This window comes from Eschscholzia californica, unplaced genomic scaffold, assembly GCF_041429995.1.
Source record: "Eschscholzia californica isolate CP2 unplaced genomic scaffold, dmEscCali1.0.p SCAF_4, whole genome shotgun sequence".
Lineage (NCBI taxonomy): Eukaryota > Viridiplantae > Streptophyta > Magnoliopsida > Ranunculales > Papaveraceae > Eschscholzia > Eschscholzia californica.
This window is the reverse complement of record NW_028238461.1, coordinates 10,423,633-10,437,373: the sequence shown is the minus strand read 5'-3', so window position 1 is coordinate 10,437,373 and position 13,741 is coordinate 10,423,633. Positions and strand designations below refer to the sequence as shown.

Here is a 13,741-nt window from a genome sequence, read left to right as displayed (position 1 = left end):
CATATATGATTTTGTCTTGAGGGATCTCTTCGGACAAGAAGATGAATATTCCATTAGTAAAACAAATCATATTTCTTAGCAATGCCAATGACAAGGATGGATGTCACCAGAAAGTGATCCATGAGTCATAGGTGATCATGACTAGCTCTCCAATGCTCTACCAATATTTATCATAAGGAGTTATTTAAGCCCTTATCCAAATAACTAATATTGATAAATAATTAATAATTTTTTATCAGGGGGGCTAAAAAACTCCTAATATAAAAAAAAAAATTAGTTTACCTTAAAAATTAGCAAAAAGAAAAGATCCTATTCTTTAAGAAGATAATTTTACATCACCAATCAAATCCAAGGTACTGTATATAAAATATTATGACCTAATCCTGTATCTTGCCCTTATGTAATGGACCAGCAAACTTAAGTGCCCAAGTGCATGGAACCAAATATGATGAAACACAAATAACATATAGAAATGCATGTACAGAACACCATGATTTGAGCAATGAATTTTAGGGTTCTATTAAAAACATAAAGTAATTTCATCATCACATTTACCCTAGTTAATAGAACAAAATTGTTATTTCGTCTCGATTTTAGAGTCTGACCACAAACTGAATGGTGATGTGATCGGGTCCAATTGGCTAGCCAATGTGAAAAAAGAAATGGACATGTCAATTGGCGCCAACCAGATCACCATTCGATCTATGGTCGGAGTCCGAAATTCAAGTCAAATACTAACATTTTTTTCTTAATAGAACTCTACTAACCAACTTAAATGTCTCAGTTAAAATTCTAGAACAAACTTTCTTTTAAATATGACTATATTGTGATCTTATGTCTATCCACAGTCCGGATAAAACTAATCTTCTTTTAGTTATGCTTGAACGCGAGAATTGAACGTGATTATCAAGTGTCCTATTGGGAGAAGCTGTTGAGCACACGAGAACACACATCAGAATACAACAATTCCAACTGAATATGATTCTCTTCGAAAAAGAATCGCAGACTCAATGAAAGGGTTTGCAATTCTATTCCCTTGGATAGCAAATGAAATAATCGACACACGAAATCAATCCTTACTAATTATATTACCAAACTAAACAGTAAATCAATTAGTAGCTCACACTTCATGAGTATTAATCGTGTTTTCCCCCATGTCAAATATAGCCTTAGTAAAAGTGTTCAGGTGAAAATAACATATAATTGGGGCAGAATAAGTTGGATATTTTATGTTATTCTTCAAATAGAGGATCTTTCTTACCCAATATAGAATATTTAAAAACAGTTCCGCACTAAACCCTAGCAAACTCCAATTTCTTTGTTAGGAAAAGGTCACATCCTACAGCATTTCCACATGAGGAAGGGGGGACAAACAACATACTTGGAGCAAAAGGAACCAATCTAGGTTTTTGAGGACTTGACTTTCCTATTTTAGATAGAGAACAGCTTTCTCTAACTAATAGAACTTTAGCACGTCACCTTTTCTGCAAACCCTAGATAATATCAAAACCCTTAAAAGAATATCAAAACTAGTCGGTCCTCAGGTTTATATGGTCCCCAAAATAATTATATCTAACTTAAGATGGAAAGTAGTGATGGTTGTATTACAGATATCAATGTGTTGGTCCAATAATGTTAGGGTAGTTTTTAGGGTTTGTCCCCCATTTCCTTCAAATGATATTAGGGCAATAGCCCTTCCAAACTACCCAAGTGGAAATGTAAAATGCAAGTAAAAGAAAATGCTCATGTTCTAAGCAATTTTAGGAGTAAAAAGCAATGTAACTAATTTTTAAATGTAACTCATTATGATAGGCTGAAATAATTAAGACGATATAATGTGCCACGGTTCAGCAATTGGTTGATAGAGTGGTTAAAAGGCACTAGACAAAGCATTTGCATATGTGAAAATGCGAGAGTTTGAGTTTGGTCTCCACTTTCCCTTACTCTATACAATAAATCATGTAGATGGAAATGGTACAAACCCTAGCTTAATTGAGGTGTCTAACCTAGACTTGTTCAGTACAGGGCCATAAAGAGAAGCTAGTTAGCCACGTTACACTCACTCACTCAGGGCAGCCGGAAATTCTACAGGTGGTCCAAAGTCGCTATAGGCGAACACAGTCCAAATGCATTACCCCCACAAAATTTGGCTATAAGGACCGCTTATAGCAATTGTTTGGGGCTCCTCTAAAATCTCCCACAGCCTTTATGTCCAAAAAAAAATTACCAGGTCCACCGAATTTACCATGGGCTTAAGCTTGTTCCACACTATGTTTCTTCCAAAATGTTTACAGGCTTCCTTTTCGGTAATCTAAATCATAGAAGGGAAATTTTATATGCACACACATCTTCCTGAACTTGGCCAAAAAATACCATAGATGTATGTATATAACAAAATAGTGTGTGCATATAAAATTTCTTGATCACAAACCATAGGTCCACAACTATGCATCAGCTTGCAGATAGTAACTTACTGCGTTTTCCTAATTGCGGAAGTTCTATAGGCATCATGATTTCGCGAAGGCAAAAGCAGCTGAAAAATGAAAACAGCAGCAGAGTTTGTACCTTAATCAGTGAGAGTTTCGAAGTTTCCCGTCCAATTTTCAAACAAGCTCCTCCAATGCAACCTGATGAGAACCTATCCGAGAATTTGAGCTCCGTATAGCAACTGCATGGAAGTGACGGAAAATGAGTTGGAAAAAAAAAAACTAGCGGCCTACGACAACGGGAACAGAAATGCATTCATAAAAAAAGATAACAGAATTTTCACCCCTAGCACTACTTCAGTTTTCATACATGACAAAAATTCCAACTTATTAAGTAAAATAGTGCTTGGAGTTACGATTAGGTGTATGAGAACCCTGGCTAAATCCAAGATAGCAGTACTTTTGAAATACAATCAGTTTAACAGTTTACGATAACAATAAAGATAATTTGACAAAATGATTGTCAACATGTAGTCCAGTTTGGTACAGAGGACTCCTGCTTTCGCCAGCTGCTAGATTTAAATGAAATGATCTCGTCCACTGAGTTGGTGAATGATGGTGACAAGTTACATTAATGCACATACATCGGGATTTAACCTATGGGTCCTCTTATTACGAATTCCATTAACTATAATGAAATCATGAAAATTGGTTTATTGATTAGCATTACCATTAATCTTCAAAGAAGAAAAACTATTACACATTAGCTTAAATTCAGAAAGACATTAGAAGGAAAAACATAAGGATGACGAGGGAAAAAAACATGATTAAACCCTAAGCCCTAAGGGAAAGTTAGGCTTTTAAGACGGAACAACAACAAGATCCAAAATAAGCCGTATAGCACACGTCAAAAAAACCACACCTCGATTGACCAATTTAAGATAGTGCAACTGATTTGTCAATTCTACTTACCAAACTAACTGAATAAAAAACCAAGTCGTTCAGACAATCAAAATCACTTAGTAGCGGGTGAACCCCTCGGGTTTCTAGTTTTCTAAAGTTATTGCTGCTAGTGGCAAATAGAGTAACGGCGAACAGACAGACATTTTCACAACATTGGAGAGATATAACACTGAGGAATTACGTGCTAGTGGAAGTGATTCCACTGCACTTACTCGTAGAGTATACGGAGTACTAGTACCCCTCTTGGTGTTTGAAAACTGGTTATATATATATATATATATATATATATATATATATAATACCTCTTGTTTCACCACGGGTCATTTTGGTTATGTAATCTTATGCAACTTAATTTGGAGGATGGATCTTCTCAAGGTGCCATCTCTCCACCATGATCAAGTCTAATTCAGTCGAACGAGGGGTGGGGGTCTCGAATTGAATAGAGTATTTCTATCAGCTTTTCAGAACTCCACTTGATCGTGCACTAAGGAAGTTGAGACACCTCTTTTTAAGAACTCAAGATACTGAAGTATGAAATCAGTGTTTTTGCCACAACGGGAACTTCTTCTTCCTAACAAGGTTTTGATCTCTTATAATCCTATATTATTTGTTCACTCAGTTCAACTCTCTTCACTAAATGGTCCTCAACTTCGCCTATAATGTGAAAAGAAAATAAACTATTCCCCAAATTTCATATCAAACTTTGTGTACTGAAATTCAAAACTAAAAATCGAACTCCTCGGAAACTAAATATATAGCATGGAAATTAAACTTCGCAGAATACAACATTGAAAGATCAAAAGATGCTTCTTACAAGCTGAGATTGAAACGATGAAGTCCTCCAACAAGTCAAAAAATAAAAGTATACCTAGTAGGCCTCATTTGGATACACATATAGCTTATTTTTAAGAGCTTTTTAATTAGCCCATAAAAAAAACGCTTAATAATAAGAAGTTTTTGTTGTTTGGTAAGACATAATAAAAGAGCTTTTTTTGTCTCCAAAAGCTGTAGCGAGGCGTTTGGGTAAAATAAGCTAAATGTATTCTTATTTGATTACAAATTTCATTCTCATTTGATAATTTTCCATGATTTGTAAAATTCAGGAGTTTTAAAGTTAGACACACTTTGCATCAGCTGAAATCTAGAAGATAACAAAACAATCAATAATTATTTAGCCCAATTTCGTTTCTGAATCATCTATCCATGAAATTAAACCCTAAAACGTTAGTAATGGCAATCAAATAACTTCGTTAATGAATCTAGAGATCGAGATTCAGATTTTTATTCATCTAATACAAAACAATGAAGAGCAATGATCAGTAAAAGGTTTGATTTCTAGGGTTTTGTAACAGAACATTTACGCACATCAGTATATACTGGGATATTATTCATCATTCAGGGCTTATAACTAAGACCTGATTAGAAGAGGAACAAAAACTAAGAAGACGACGCTACCTAGTAAATTAGGGCTTTGGCGATGTTCCGAGCGTTCCCAGAGGCTGCTTTAAACATCGGTGAGAACCGTCTCCGGCTCTGGGAAATTCAAGAAGCCCTAGATAGAGTAGAAGACCGTGATATGGAACGAAGAAATCCCGCCATAATTTAAAATGCTTGCTAAGATTTATAAGGGAGTCTTCTTCTTGAACTTGTGGTGGTGGGTGGGAAATTGAGGTTTCCCGCCAAATGAGTTGTGCGGCTCGTGCGAGTGAGATCGGACTGTTCCTTTCAAAATTTGTACGTATATTTCTGTCCTAAATATCACATCCTTGATCATTTTCTTATTCCATAGTTCCTAAGACCCCTTGGCCCAGCTCGATTTTCCGTGGGCACATGAGAGTTGAGACCTTATATTGACGTAAAAGGGTTTTTGGCCCGATGGATCCGTTGTCAATTTTACAAGTAGACTTAAATATAAGCAGTTTTGAGATTGAAATAGTAGTTGTAGTTATGCTAGTTGATTATGTCACTTGTGTTTTTAAAAATTATTCTAATTTGTTATGTTCTCGTTTTTTTTTTTTTTAAATTATGTCGTCTCTCTTTAGATCTGAAAGAGAGAGAGAGAGAAAGTCTTTCTTTCAATTTCTTGAGAGTAGAGGTCGTCGACTCTCTCTGCCTCGAAATCTCCCGAGGGAGAGGGACTGGTGTTAAAGCTATGCACGAGACAAAATAGTTGTTCATCAACGTCCCTTATATCTTTGCTTGGATGTACATATGGTGAAAAATGAAATATATAAAAGTTTAGGATGAAGAAGGGTGAAATCTTTCTCTTACCCTCCTCTCTTTGCAAACCTTAAAAATGTAAGATAAGATAAGAGCATTTCTACCATAAAAGAATATAGCATGACTTAACCACTAGACCAAACGACCTAATTGATCAATAGTAGGGGGCAAATTTGAAATATCCATTGTTTCGACGACATTGACATCATAGTTCCTCTAAACAAGCCACAATTGACAAAGGATGGTGTCGTATTATTACTTGGACTTATATTTGATGGTTTGGTATTTCGTATTAGTTAGTAATTACCTCAATGGATTTACGATTAACTTTAGTGTATGATTTTAATGCAAATGTCAGTGATTAAAGGTGATTTCAAAGAAAGTTGTGAAGTACAAAATCGGATGCTATTTTATCTGCACATAAAGACTAAAAGAGAAAATTGTGATCTTTTACACTAGTGGATTGTCCCTTTCATAGCTATGAAAAATAAGTGACCACAATCAATGGCATTGATATGTCTTTCTCACTAGGTACATTTCCCATCTTCCCAAGTCATCAAATTTAGACACAAGCGGTTGATCACAAACCATGCCATCAATGTTGATCCTCACTGGGTGGTGTTTGTTTTTTGTTTGAATATGAATTTGAATCATTTCAAATGGATCCATAATCAAGTATTGAGACGTAAAGCCCCACGGTTTGCAATTATCTATACGTTTTGACACACATATACAAGCTCAACACGTACATAGTTTTACTCTCGACGAAGACTTCAAAAGTCAATCCCAAATCCCTCGACATTTATAAAGTTTGAACAAAAAACCTACGAGTCAGACTTTGGTACAACATACAATGCCTCAAAAGATCAATAATTATTGATATTTCTCTGTTTTCGACGCCCACGTCCAAGTATGACATGTAAGTTATCTTGTTCTTCATGAAGACTCAACTGGTCCAGTCAAAAGACATCAACACATAATATCTTTGAGCATGTACTTATAACTCAAACTCCAAATCCTCTTCCGAACGAGGTGGTACTGTTACATTAGAACAAGACATAAATAAATATTCTGAAATCATACTCAAATTAATATAGAGGATATCCATCAACAAGAAAAACAAACACTACCTATTGGCACACTCGAAACTTACGGATAACGTTGATGTACCTCTTGAATTTTATGTTGCTCCGAATTGTATTGTAAGTCAGTTGGCAATTGACAAAGCAAACATATCTTTGAGCATTGAGTATTAATAAAATTTAGGCAAGGCTTACTTTCATCAAAAAAAAAAATAAATAAGAAAAGAGAGATGGGATTATTATCATAAATGACACATGGTAACACAGTATCATTCTCAATTAGGATTGTGAATTTGAGGGAGGAGGGAACCTCCTCAAGTGCAAAAGAAAAAGGAGGGAGAGAAAAAGCTGAAAAATCTAGAGAGAGAAAGTTTAATTGGGTCCGATTGATAAGCCTATATTAACTACTTAAAACAACGACTTAATTTCTTAACTTTCCTAAAACAGACATTATTTAATTAATAAATTACCTCATTTAGTCATACTAAGCATAATAACTATAAGGGTATTAAAGTAAAAATGGATTAATTTTAGAGAGAGAAAAAGAAAAAAAAAAGAAAAGAACACTGTACACACAGCAGAGAAGAAGGTGGAGAGAGAGAGAAAGAAAACTTGCGTTGAAGGTAACCAGCAAACTCTCAAATTTATTATTCTCCAACTTATCTATCTGAAGAAAGAATTTTTCAGTAATGGGTATGTTGGAAAAGTTAGGGTTTTTGTATTTTGATCGATTTGTAGTTGTTTTCGATCTGATTAGCAGTTACTAAGTTCATGAACTGGTGTAGATCCAAGTATTTTACAATCTTTATTCAGAACGTTTGAACTTAGAATGAAAAACTGAACTTTTGTTTATACTTGAAGTTTGGGTGAAAAGTTGAGATCTATAGAGAGAAGAATGAGGTTTTGATTATGCTGGAAGTTGTTTTGAAGAGTTTAGAGTGATTTTGGATGAAATTTAAGTATTTAGATAGTGGGTATTTTAGTTATTTTCATTTGTTTTAGGTTTGAGTAAGAAAGGTTTTAGAAGAGTTTGTGGGTAATTTTGGTTTCAAATGTTATTTAGAGTTATAATCTATATATGAACATCATTGGGTTTTTGTTAGTTTTGATTATAATGGGGTTATGATATATGTTTAAGAATAGAATTGGAGTTTCAGTTCGAATCTTGGGTTAATTCTATTTACTTCAAGCAGATACTGAACTAGGGTTTGCAATGTTGGTCATTTGAGTTACTGATTATCATACGAATACTTCATTTTCACCGTAGAAGAGGTGTTTTGACATTGATAGTTTGTTTTTGCGTATATAGTTGGCGCTTGGGACTTGGTACTGGTTGTTGTGACCATTTGGTGATATAGCGAAGAAGAGAAAGTTCTTTACTTTGTTATACGCGGATATTGTTGGCTTTCGCCGTTTACCTTTGCTTGTGCTAGTACTTAGAAGAGCGATATTGGGGTAAATAATTTCACCAAGAAGCTCGATTTGGGTTTGTGTTATCAACTATCAAGTATATGCCCTTGAAGAATCGAACCCGATAGTTGCTGATATGAAGAAACTGAAGTAATTTGCACGTGTTCCAGGGATTTGGGTTAGTTAAAAATGCCTCCTTCTCCGGCGTTGAGGCACTCTCCTAGAAGAGATCTCAGATCGGATAATCACAAGCGAGGACGTAGTTTCGAAGGTGGATTTGTTTTCAAGGAGAAAGATGACGATCTCGTTCTTTTCAATGAGATGCAAACCAAAGAAAGTGACAAATTTTTGCTTCATTCCACGGACGATTTCGATGACTCCTTCTGTAATTCACGAACCTTATATTCATCATGAATTTGTCTTTTGCTCATTCAAAATTGCATTTAAAAATTTGACGCATGTTCCAAGCAAGCCTTTGTGTTTTTTTGGTTCTAATTTAATGTGTTATGCAGCGAGAAAACTAAGTTCGCTTTCAAGTTTCAAGCTTGGTGGGTCCATTCCCGTTCACGGAGAGAGCAGCGATCTCCTTAGCACCGAAGAGGAAAAAAATGATTATGACTGGTAGGTAAAGTTCCAACTTGTCTATGCCTTCAAACTCAAGTTTTAAAAAGAAAGCTACTCGTGTTAACAAACTGGGTTTTTGCCACCGGACATATATTCCCATCACACTGCTAATATTGTTAAAAGAACTACCTTTTCTTTTATTACAATTATGCAATCTTATAATACATCTTTTTCTCACACCCAGTCTCTCTATCGCGACTTTAGAGGTGTACGACTGACTCATAAGTAGTTTTTTTATTTTACTTGCTTTCCCACATTAGTATTGCTCATGTAACTGATATTATGGTTGGTATTATTGAACTAAAGGCTGTTAACACCTCCCGAGACACCTCTTTTTCATTCCTTGGACGATGAGATTCCACCAGTTAATCTTGTCCAGAGTGGCAGACCCCGAAGTAAACCCATATCCATATCGAGATCGACAACAGTAAGTTCTCAGTAATTTATTTCCTCATATAGTGGTTGATATTTTTTCTCGTATGATTAAGTTTTATCTGATATTAGAAATGCATATATAATTGTAGATGGAGAAGAGTCATAGATCCGGTAGAAGTAGTGCAAGCCCACAACGGCTAAGCTCATCTCCTCGGTCTGGAAATAGTACTTTTCAGACAAGGGGAAGGCCATCTTCAGCTCCTCATTCTAGCCCACCTCCCGGTTTAAAGCCATCCACTCCAATTCGGATGCCATCTACTCCTCCAGTGAAACCCTCACCACCAGTTCAAAGATCTTCTACACCCACTTATCGGAAGTTAAACGTGGCTGACTCATCAGGAAGGAGGGGGACTTCCCCTGTGAATTCAAGAAGAGGAAACTCAGCTTCACCAAAATTTCATGCGTGGCAATCAAATATCCCTGGTTTCTCTACAGATGCTCCTCCAAATCTTCGTACTTCGTTGGCCGAAAGGCCAGCATCATATGTGAGGGGCTCTTCACCAGCTTCGCGCAATGGGAGAGACTCCTCTAGATCTGGAAGGCAATCAATGTCACCAACCACTTCTAGGAGTTCCAATTCATCATATGGTTTTGATAGAGACCGATTTAGCTCCCAGAGTAAGGGTTCTGTGGTATGCGGCGATGATGATATGGACTTTATGCAGTCCACCACTTTAAATCCATCAGGCTACTCGGTTACAGAGAAAGTTGGCCCATCAAATAGCGGAGTTGAACATTCTAAGGATCCATCTAGAACGATGTCTGCTAGTTCTGCTCCAAAACGATATTCTGATTCTGCACTCCGGCAAATGGTATGTTCTCATTTTATACATATCAATATAAATATTTTGAATCTTGTTAAAATTCTTACTGTTTATCCTGATATCAACTCTTAGGGACTATTTATAGATGCTTCTACTAAACCTTTTTGTCTCGCAAACTATATGTTAACAGTGGTAATTAACTTATCTTCTGTTTTTGTTAATCTGACTTAAGTGATGGAGTTCCTAGTTCTGTCATTTGCTAAAGTTATTTACTTGTAGAATCACCATGCAAACAACCCTGCTTTCAATCATATATTTACTGTTAACTTTTTTTCATCTTATAATGCAAGCTTGATTTGATGAAGCACATTTAAGCAAATTCCAAACTACTCCAGATTTACATGATTATATGGTTCTACCGATCTAACTGATTTTTAAGCTTGTTTTCACATATTTATGGTGGTTTTGCTTTCATGTGTATATATAGGATCGGAAGAGTCATCAAAATATGTTTAGGCCACTTTTGTCAAGTGTTCCTAGTACCGCCTTCTACGTTGGAAACACAAACTCCGCTTTTCGCCCAGTTATCTCCAGGAACTCCTCGATAACAACTAGCAGTAATGCAAGTTCCGAACTTGGTGCAAATATCGCACCTGATACCGAGGGTAGTCATGACAAGTATGATATGGACATCGAAAGGGAAAAATCACCATATGTTAGTGCTCAAAATGATGTCTTTTTATTTGACAAGGTTCATGACATAAATGGAAGTGCTGAAAATGAGAGTTATGCCATAAATCCTAACATTATGCAACATAACGTTGATACAGACAGTACTTGTGAAGTCGAGCTAGATGAATCTGAGAAATGGAGCATTGACCATGCTTCTACGACTCTTACTAACAATGTTCCTAAACCATTAAGTATCGAAGTTGATCATTTGGAAGTTGATTGTCTAAGTCTGCCAACCTGTTCTCAATGTGGAAGGAAATTCCATGTCATGGAGCTGATGGACAAGAACGACACATGTCCAGAATGCTGGAACAAGATTTCGTCCATAACTGTGGATACCCCAGAGCGGACAATAGTGTTTACGAACAAGACACATCCTTCTGAGATGGCAATACGAGAAAATAAATTTTATGATGAAACTGAGCTCAAGATAGAAATGCCGGAAGCTTCAGAGACTATTACAAAGAGTGAAGCTGAGATCAAAACGTATATAGGAGCTTCAGTAAGCAATACTATTGAACTAAGAACGAAAGCTGAGGAAGGCGAGAGTTGCTTGAAATATTCCCTTGGAGGGGTTAAGGCAGAAGAAGATAATAATAATACTCTAGAATGGCAAGCACTGACCCGTGAATTGAGAACGAATGCTGAGCAAGGCGAGAGTTGCTCGAAAGATTCCCTTAAAGAGGTGAAGGTGGAAGAAGGTGATAATAATACTGTCGAAGGGCAAGCAGTGACCCATCCAACAGTTAATTATCATAGTGAAACTGCAGATGAGAAGTCGAAGAAGTCGCATCCAAACTTAAAGCTTGGTGTTTCAGAAGCTGCAGGTATTTCCTTGCTATTAAGAAGGTCAGGAAGTAGTAAGTGGCCAGTCATTCAGGGAAGGCCTTTTGCTGCTACAAATATACCTTGTGATGATCCCTCTTATGTGCGAGATGGATATACGGGCACGAGAAATTCTATTGGGCACAGTAGTTCTTCGATATCATCTTCTGTTGATTGGAGCTCTTCCAAGCATAATGAGGTCCGTCTCCTGCGGCAAACGAGCGACAGGAGAGATAATCTGGAGAATACAAAGCATGATTTGAACATAATAGATGTTAAAAGTAGCGGGTCGTCAAGTTCTGGAATTTCGACTCATGAAGCTTCGGTGAGAGCTAAGAGCACCAATAGCGAAAATTTTGATGGTTTTGCTGAAAATGCAAAAGATACAGCCTTAAATGATATGTCACTAGCATCGGAGTATGCAGAATTGGATTACAGTGATTCAACTTCTATCGGGAAAGTTGACGTTGAGGAAAATCATCTCGATCACACTGAAAGCTCTAAAATGGTTCAAGACTCAGCCTCGGGACTTTTAAGCCCCGGAAGGAGCAGTCAACTTGGGCTTAACGAGGACTGTGTTGCATCTGGAAATACTGAAGATCTTTCAAATACTGCGAGGGGTATTTCGGACATCGATGTATTGGTTGTGTCTCGAGAGCCCTCTTTCAGAGACAAAGATGCTACAACAAGTGATGAACCTGATATATCTGGCACCTATAATCATGGCTCTGTGGTATCACCAAATCCAGAAAATGATCATGCAGATTCTCATGATTCAGAGAGCGACTCTGGGGACTCCAGATATTCACAAAGCACAGTTGCTGAAGAAGATCCTTCAGCTCCTAAAGACGAACCATTTTCAGTTCCAAATACTATTAGCCTTTCAGATCACGAGCACGGCATTCTTGGTATGTCCATATGTTTTTTCAGTTTGTTTGTGTTTTTTGGTTTCCCCATGCCTTCCTATGCTGATATGATTGTTTTGATTGTTAACCGACCACCAGTTTAAGCTCACCCTAATGTTGTTACTCCTGCAACAGTTCACGTTTCACCTAGATAGAACATAATATCTCCTATATATAAGAACATTCGATTTCCGAAAAGTTTTTCTTTTCTTAACCAGTTAAAGGAATCAGGGAGTGTTTTCAGTTTTACCTTTTCAGATCTGAAGTCCAATAAGTTCAAAATAACACACCCTCAAACTTTTCATCTGAAATGATCATTGATCTGATAACCTTCAACTTTTAGCATATGGGTACCAAATATTTCGATTCTTTAGCTACTTCGTTTCTGCAACTCAATTGTTAGCTAAAACTCGGTTAAATAATCCGATAAAATTGAGCTGAATTTCTTATATTTACTAAAACCTGTTGCTTTTTGGCAGATGAATCAATTGGAACAAGTAAGGAGCAAAATATAAGAGGAAGCCTAACTTCGGACGAATCAACTGACACCATACTCTTCTGCAGATCTATCGTTCACGATATGGTTTATGAAGCTGCAGAAATTGCTTTGGCAAAGGATGATCTAGTTCAGCTTGAGGATATCCGTCCAACGGTTACTATCCCAGACAAATCCAGTTCTGACAGGAATGACCGCCGTGGAAGAACGGTTAGAAAACGAATCCAAAAGTCTGAAAGAACCCGAGAAAGGCCGATTGAAACAGAGTTGAAGAATTCATTGGTCGACTCTGAAACTGAAATAAAAAGTAATGACTCCTTGACTCATGATTCAGGACTTCCCAAGAAGGTTGACAGTTCAAAACCACCAAAGTTGGAGTCTAAATGCAATTGCACAGTTATGTAAGAGTCTCTCATCTCACTCTCACTCTCACTCTCACTCTCACTCTCACTCTCACTCTCACTCTCACTCTCACTCTCACTCTCTAAAATTAGTGTTGGTACAGGGCTTATGTTAGTGTTCATTTTCAATTCTTTTTAGTGGTCATGAATGGCAGAGTTTGATTTGCCTCACCATTATTTTGTGTCTAGTCCAATTTAATTGTAAGAAATACCCACATTTCCACAGGTGAGATAATCTTGTAAAGGTTTGTGTTTTGGCTGATTTAACCAGAGTAATTCGAAGTTGCCTTTTCTTCATCATTTTTTCCCCGCCTTCTCGTCTTTGTGCCATTGTTGCTCCAATTTATGCCATGTTATGGTTTATTATGATCAAAATATTACTCTCCATAGATGGTTCCCATTTTGTGTGAGTAGGCTAGACAGTTTCTCCATTTGTGGAGAAATTATAAAACCTGTGC

The 13,741-nt window shown here is 36.8% G+C and overlaps 1 protein-coding gene and 1 long non-coding RNA gene across 8 annotated transcripts; one reads left to right on the top strand and one right to left on the bottom strand.

The window, feature by feature from the left end:
• Nucleotides 1–446: 446 nt before the first annotated feature.
• Nucleotides 447–5,067, bottom strand: LOC147542557 (uncharacterized). The gene is made up of 3 exons (XR_015239674.1): nucleotides 4,845–5,067; nucleotides 2,566–2,668; nucleotides 447–928 (listed from the first exon to the last, which is right to left on the bottom strand). It is a non-coding gene; the product is annotated as an uncharacterized LOC147542557 (long non-coding RNA).
• Nucleotides 5,068–6,978: 1,911 nt separating this feature from the next.
• Nucleotides 6,979–13,580, top strand: LOC147542556 (RUN/FYVE domain protein). 7 transcript variants are annotated; one of them, XM_086638469.1, is made up of 8 exons: nucleotides 7,012–7,314; nucleotides 8,001–8,146; nucleotides 8,272–8,486; nucleotides 8,614–8,722; nucleotides 9,032–9,152; nucleotides 9,250–9,972; nucleotides 10,412–12,389; nucleotides 12,866–13,580. In XM_086638469.1, the coding sequence occupies exons 3-8, from the start codon at nucleotides 8,291–8,293 to the stop codon at nucleotides 13,285–13,287; spliced, it is 3,549 nt and encodes a 1,182-aa protein (XP_086494595.1). In that variant the 5' UTR covers nucleotides 7,012–7,314; nucleotides 8,001–8,146; nucleotides 8,272–8,290; the 3' UTR covers nucleotides 13,288–13,580. The 7 variants fall into 7 exon arrangements, with proteins under 7 accessions (XP_086494594.1, XP_086494593.1, XP_086494595.1 ...); XM_086638473.1 differs by having other exon boundaries at nucleotides 7,229–7,314; nucleotides 8,614–8,726; XM_086638468.1 differs by having other exon boundaries at nucleotides 6,979–7,314; nucleotides 8,001–8,486.
• Nucleotides 13,581–13,741: the final 161 nt, after the last annotated feature.

Bases quoted from the DNA above. Each gene is read 5' to 3' on its own strand.
- LOC147542556 (XM_086638468.1), top strand. From the start codon at position 8,291: ATGCCTCCTTCTCCGGCGTTGAGGCACTCTCCTAGAAGAGATCTCAGA. The intron at 9,153-9,249 runs GTAAGTTCTCAG...ATATAATTGTAG, and splicing joins CCATATCGAGATCGACAACA to ATGGAGAAGAGTCATAGATC. The intron at 12,390-12,865 runs GTATGTCCATAT...GCTTTTTGGCAG, and splicing joins TCACGAGCACGGCATTCTTG to ATGAATCAATTGGAACAAGT.